Source organism: Oncorhynchus keta, chromosome 36 (assembly GCF_023373465.1).
Source record: "Oncorhynchus keta strain PuntledgeMale-10-30-2019 chromosome 36, Oket_V2, whole genome shotgun sequence".
Lineage (NCBI taxonomy): Eukaryota > Metazoa > Chordata > Actinopteri > Salmoniformes > Salmonidae > Oncorhynchus > Oncorhynchus keta.
In genome coordinates, this window is record NC_068456.1 from 23,879,081 (window position 1) to 23,885,070 (window position 5,990).

The 5,990-nt window shown below is 41.3% G+C and overlaps 1 protein-coding gene across 4 annotated transcripts in view; it reads left to right on the forward strand.

Moving 5' to 3' along the window:
* Positions 1 to 5,490, forward strand: part of slc29a1a (solute carrier family 29 member 1a) — a 67,329-nt gene extending 61,839 nt beyond the window's left edge. For all 4 annotated transcript variants that reach the window (XM_035754566.2, XM_035754565.2, XM_035754568.2 and 1 more), the window contains exons 10-13: positions 16 to 124; positions 362 to 447; positions 2,933 to 3,132; positions 3,400 to 5,490. In XM_035754566.2, the coding sequence (XP_035610459.1) occupies positions 16 to 124; positions 362 to 447; positions 2,933 to 3,132; positions 3,400 to 3,511 (507 nt within the window). In that variant the 3' untranslated portion in view covers positions 3,512 to 5,490. The remainder of the gene's footprint in view (positions 1 to 15; positions 125 to 361; positions 448 to 2,932; positions 3,133 to 3,399) is intronic.
* The last annotated feature ends 500 nt before the right edge of the window (positions 5,491 to 5,990 follow it).

The window sequence follows — 5,990 nt, forward strand, 5'->3', positions numbered from 1 at the left end:
TGTGGTCTCCTGTAGATCTGGGTAATGGCCCTTTCTGTGTGCTTCGTGTTCACCATCACCATCGGAACATTCCCTGCAGTCACAGTTGACGTCAGGTCCACCGTGGCCGATGGGGGAGCCTGGGGTGAGTGTCTTAAGGGAAAGTCTTTATTTACTGTGTTTTGCTGTATTAATGGCTTGTGAAAAGCCAGAGACCAGCATACAGGCTCATAGCATTAATCCTCTCAAAACTGGCAAGGACAATGCCGAACATCTGCCTTTCTGACGATTTTGCTGTAATGGGTTCCAGTAGGATTTAAGAGTCTGTGAGGACTGTAGTCTTATTCGCCATGCGGCTACTGCTGTTCCTTTGTCTCCACAGATAAATACTTCATCCCTGTGTCGTGTTTCCTGCTCTTCAATGTGATGGACTGGGCAGGCAGAAGTCTGACGGCCGTGTGTATGTGGGTGAGTCTGAAGCCTTAAGCACTTTCCACTAACACTGGCTCAAACAGACAAAGGTTTGTTGGTGTAGATTCCAACCTAACATCTGTGCTCCCCTGAAATGGTTCCCCCTGGCCTGACCAATTGTTCCCCTTGGCCGACTTCTTTTGCCGTTTCACTGGAACATGGATCAGAATGTCTTGGCGTCTCATCACTCTGAAGAGGAGAGGATTAGACTGACGAATCCCATGACAACAGTATCATACATGATGACACAACAAATTCATTTCTGGCTTTTGTTTAAAAATACCATCTCAAATGTGTTAAATCTAAATATTTAGCCCAAATCTGATCTGGATTACTGCCTGATGATGTCATGGGGTTGTAACCCTCTCCACAGTTGAAAACATATTGCCGAGACATCAATCGTTCAGAATTCTCTGGAAAATCTAGAACACTTTGATGTGTAGGCCAGTGGTTTGTATTGGGAAAAATCCCTTGTGTTTTTAGGATGAAGAGGTTGTGTGACTGCTGAAAGAAGTGTATTTGGAGGGGTAGGTGAGGAGTGGCTCGTGGTGACACTGAAGACCCCCTATTGATTTGGACTAGTTTCCTGTTGTAAATAGATCACATGACTGGGGCTGTAACAGCTGTGCGATTCACTGGCTGAGAGTTGCTGTAGAGATATACAGGTAACTGTCAAAATAAAGGAAACACTGACATAGTGTCTTAATAGGGTATTGGGCCACCACGAGTCAGAACAGCTTCAATGTACCTTGTCATAGATTCTACAAGTGTCTGGAACTCTATTGGAGGGATGCGACACCTTTCTTCCACAAGAAATTCCATAATTTTGTGTTTTGTTGATGGTGGTGGAAAACGCTGTCTCAGGCGCCACTCGAGATTTTCCCATAAGTGTCCAATTGGATTGAGATCTGGTGAGTGACACACACACACTTTAAATGCCCTATGCTTCTTTGAGACCCCTATGGTAGCCAAAATAATGGGGAACTGGGCATTTTTATACATAATGTTAATTGCTTAATTAACTCAGGAACCATACCTGTGTGTAAGCACCTGCTTTCAATATACATTGAACAAAAATATAAACGCAACATGTAAAGTGTTGGTTCCATGTTTCATGAGCTGAAATAAAAGATCCCCAAAATGTTTCACTTTATTTTATGGACAGTCATGCTACGGACAACAAACACAATTGCATTTTATCGATGGCAATTTGAATGCACAGAAATACCCTGACGAGAACCTTGAGGCCCGTTTATATATATTTTTTTTGGGGGGGGGGGGCTGTGATCAACAGATTCATATCTGTATTCCCACTCATGTGAAATCCATAGATTAGGGCATAATGAATTTCTTCATAGGAACTGTAGCTCAGTAAAATCTTTGAAATGTATGTGTTTTTATATTTTTGTTCAGCATACTTTGTATCCCTCATTTACTCAAGTGTTTCCTTTATTTTGGAACTTACCCGTAGAAGGTGTTTTATTTCATTCTGTGGGTTTCTAATTTAACCTCAGCCCCCCTTCCACCTCAATCCTATGATTACTGTATAATATAATGATGGGCTGAGTACACAGTGCACTGTTACCTTAACAGTACATTCAGTTGAATAGAGGTTCATTCCTTAAATTCTGATTAAGTGTACATTTGCATTGTGACCCATTTCTATTAAAGGAAATTGCTTTAATTCACTACAAGTTGGCACCCTCATAAAGTCAGCGGAAAACGTGGACGGAATCACAGAATCCCAACAATAAAATGAACAAACCATTTTTTTTTTAATTGAACATTAACAAAATGCATCAGTGATTCGTATTTTCCTGCAACTTTCTGAACCGGCACAGGAAAACCCGTCTGTGTGTACGCGGTGCGCGCTTATGTCTACACTCTGTCGAGCCGTTAGTGATGGTGCTAATGATAACCTTTTATTCTGGTAGAGATGGAAAGGCTTTCCCAAAAAACTTCTCAATTAAATGTTAACTACACAGTAGCCTCTGCCTGGCAGAGTATCATGATTATTTACGTCAATCAAGTGGCTTTGTTTTGCAAACTCTGCAATCACATGAGCGCTACAGAAACATTGCTAACCAAACAGTCTCTTGCTGGGGCAGGGTTGAGTTAAAGGGTAACTACACCCAAAAATTCAAATGTCTTACATTTCTTCCAGACCTCAAAATATGTCTCCTGATGTGGTTTAAGCGTTGTTGTGGACTTAGATTTTTTTTTATTAGAGAAGTGTGATTTTGAGAGCAATAAACAGAGTTTATTAGCTAGTTGAGAAGATGTTGATTTCTCTTGTTTTCTCTGAATTATGTTACTCATGGTTTCATTTGAAAGTCATTGCAGAATTTTGTGAGTTCACTGGCTCCTGGTCTAAGCTCTTTATTGGAATGTGTGTGTGTTAATATGATGCACAATATAATGGTGGAGTGGATCTGTATTATAATGTTGACGTGTACTGAGATGTCCTCTTTTGTCCCTTCAGCCCGGTAAGGACAGCATCATCCTGCCAGTCATGGTGGGTCTCCGTGTGGTCTTCGTGCCTCTCTTCATGCTGTGTAACGTCCAGCCCAGGAACTACCTGCCCGTGCCGTTCGCCCACGACGCCTGGTACATCCTCTTCATGATCTTCTTCTCCTTCAGCAACGGATACCTGGCCAGCCTCTGCATGTGCTTCGGACCAAAGTAAGGCCATCGCCAGTGGCAAATACGGCATAGTTCTCAACCCTCTGGTTCCTCAAATTGAAAGCTGACAGTAATTGCAGTCAGTACTCAAGCGGTACTCCATAGAAGGGAACCATAGCTTGCCGGTTCCTGCAAACACGTGTTGAGAAACACTGTACTACCACACGCTACTCACGACAAAGACATTGCACTGTTTCATCAAGGTGTGTACAGTCCTCTTTTCTCCTCCTAGTCATGTTGTTTTGTCCCTCCTGTGTTTCCATACAGGAAAGTGGCACAACATGAAGCGGAGACAGCCGGCGCCATCATGGCGTTCTTCCTGTCTCTGGGTTTGGCTCTGGGTGCAGCCCTGTCCTTCGTCTTCAGAATCATTATCTAGACCCAAAACACCCCTGAACACTTTCTTCTAACCAACCTGCCGTGGAGGAAGTGATGGGGGTTGGAGGAGGTGGTGAACTTTTCTGTTAATTGATTTGTTCTTCTCACACGGGAGCAACGCTAGTACACTCAAAGCAGCCAGCCTCTGAGAGTCCCCTCCTGCCACTGACTGATGATACTCTTTCATTATGAAAGAATGCAAAGTTCATCTAGTTAAGCTGCCTATGTTACTGCTCTCATATCTTGTTCTAGTTGCCAACATCTATAATGTCTCTCTCATCCTCCAAGGACCATGGTGGAAGACAGGAGTTCTCTCCACTCAAGGGATTATTTCAGTTTATTGATCAAAATGCCGCTATGAGCCGTGTATATTTATATGGATTGTGAAACTACCTGGATTCTTATGTCTTGGTGTGTTATCATTGAATTGTATAGGCATTCTAAATCTCAATGGAGTTTTACCAGCCTACGTCAGTGTGTAAATGCTCATTGTGGTATAGCCTTGCCATGTAAAAGTATTTTATAGTATTTGAATATCTTTACCACAGTGACATATGTAGCTATTAATTACATGTTGTGCTAGTGAACGGCGAGGGTAGGAGAGTTTGTAAAACTCACCTCATTTGTTCTGCCAGTTTGCCATTTTGTTTTTTTATTATCAAAACATTTTGTATCAGATCTAGTTCTGAGTGCTCTATTTTAAAACCGGATTGGCACAAGTTAAATTTGCCTGGTTCGTCTCAATCAGGTTGTTTTTATGAATAAAAAAAAAAAATGCACGTGCCGAGGGCTTTACAGTATGACAAAATATTTTGCTGTGCAACCTTTTTAATTTCGGCGCACCAGTGCAACAAACGTGTGTGTGTGTTCATAAAATGAATAAGGCTTTGCTCTACTGTTGTTTCCCAAGCGCATAATCGTTAGCGTCATGCTTGCACCATTACTACAGCGAAAACGCCTTGTTTCTAGCCCGAACAGTTCGAAATATCTTTGGCCCATATTACTGGTGGAACGTTTTTTAAATCTTCCTGTAAAGGACTGGGGGGCCGCATTTTATTCATAAACTGTTCTAAAACTCTTTGTGGGCCGTGTACCATTTGTTTTACACCTTGTTCAGTCATGGTTGTTACCTCATTAGCTAGCTAGCCAACAACCTGGTAACTTTACCGGTATAGCCAAACATTTGGGGGCACCGAAAGAAAAGGATAGCTTTTTCAGGAGTTCAATGATCATAGCAAAGAATAAATGGCCGATTTCTTACCTCATCACAAACTTGACATTTCTAAAGAGACCTTGAAAAATGTAATGTAATTCATCTCAATAGGAAAATGGTGCTTTTACATAATGTAGAAGCCTCTTTCCACAATTGACTTTAACATTTCAATGAACAGATGTATTTATAGGGTTACATACTGGGCACTAGGTATCCTAGCTGTTTAGATCATTCGGCCGTAACCAAGATTGCAAGTTCGAGTCCCTGAGACTAAGTGAAATCTGTCTGTGCCCTTAAGGCACTTTTGCTCATTTAAGTCACTCTGGATAAGAGCTTTGCTAAATTAGAGGTCAATGTGCTTCAGACTTAGCAAGAATTCATATTGGATAGATCTCAAATTATATATAAAAATGTTCTGGTGCTCCAGTGGTACTGAATGTTATTTTAGAGCCCTGAATGTGCCTGTTGCAATTGACTTATTTTTATAACCCATTCTCCAATATGCATCCTATTAACAGCAATTTGCATCCCAACAGCACAATGTCTTCTCATCCTGATTGGAATGAAAGTCTGATCCAGAAAGTTACACTACAAAATGAAGCAGTCCTGTAAAAACATTTGGTATTTAAGACACTCTACCTGCACTGAAATGTAAAATGATTGAAGTTTCAAAAACAGATCTAACCACATGTGTAGCATTTGTGAACATGAAAATATTGCATTGCAACAAGTGTTTGACTTCTTTAAAGCTTTTATATAAAATTGTCCAGTCTGCTGAATTTGTATACAAAACTTCGTGGAGCAATTGTTTTTTTGGGGCTCCCGAGTGGCACAGCACCTTGTGTGACAATCCTATCGTCAGCCTGGACAAGGACATCCCTTTTCAGGGTCTTGGGATAACGCTCTCTGGCTACTCTTACTGCATACACACACGTTTCATACAAGATCGTGGTAGTTAAACCATGCACTGAAACAGACAGCGGGTATAGCTGAGGATACCGGCAATGAATGTATTGGGGAGGGGTCTCCATCTCCACAGACCAACCTTAACTGGCTTATGATGCCATGTGTCTAGTAAACTGGGAAGACAAGATAAACAGTTATGGTGGGTATTACAACAAATCTGACTTTGATATTGAACTACTAGTGTGACTTAAGCTATAAAATTGAAGCTTTATACCCACTGTATTGACATCTATATTGTTGAATACTGCGGGAGCAAGCCGGGATGGTTTTGCCTTTGTTTCAATAAACAAAGGAGTCAACA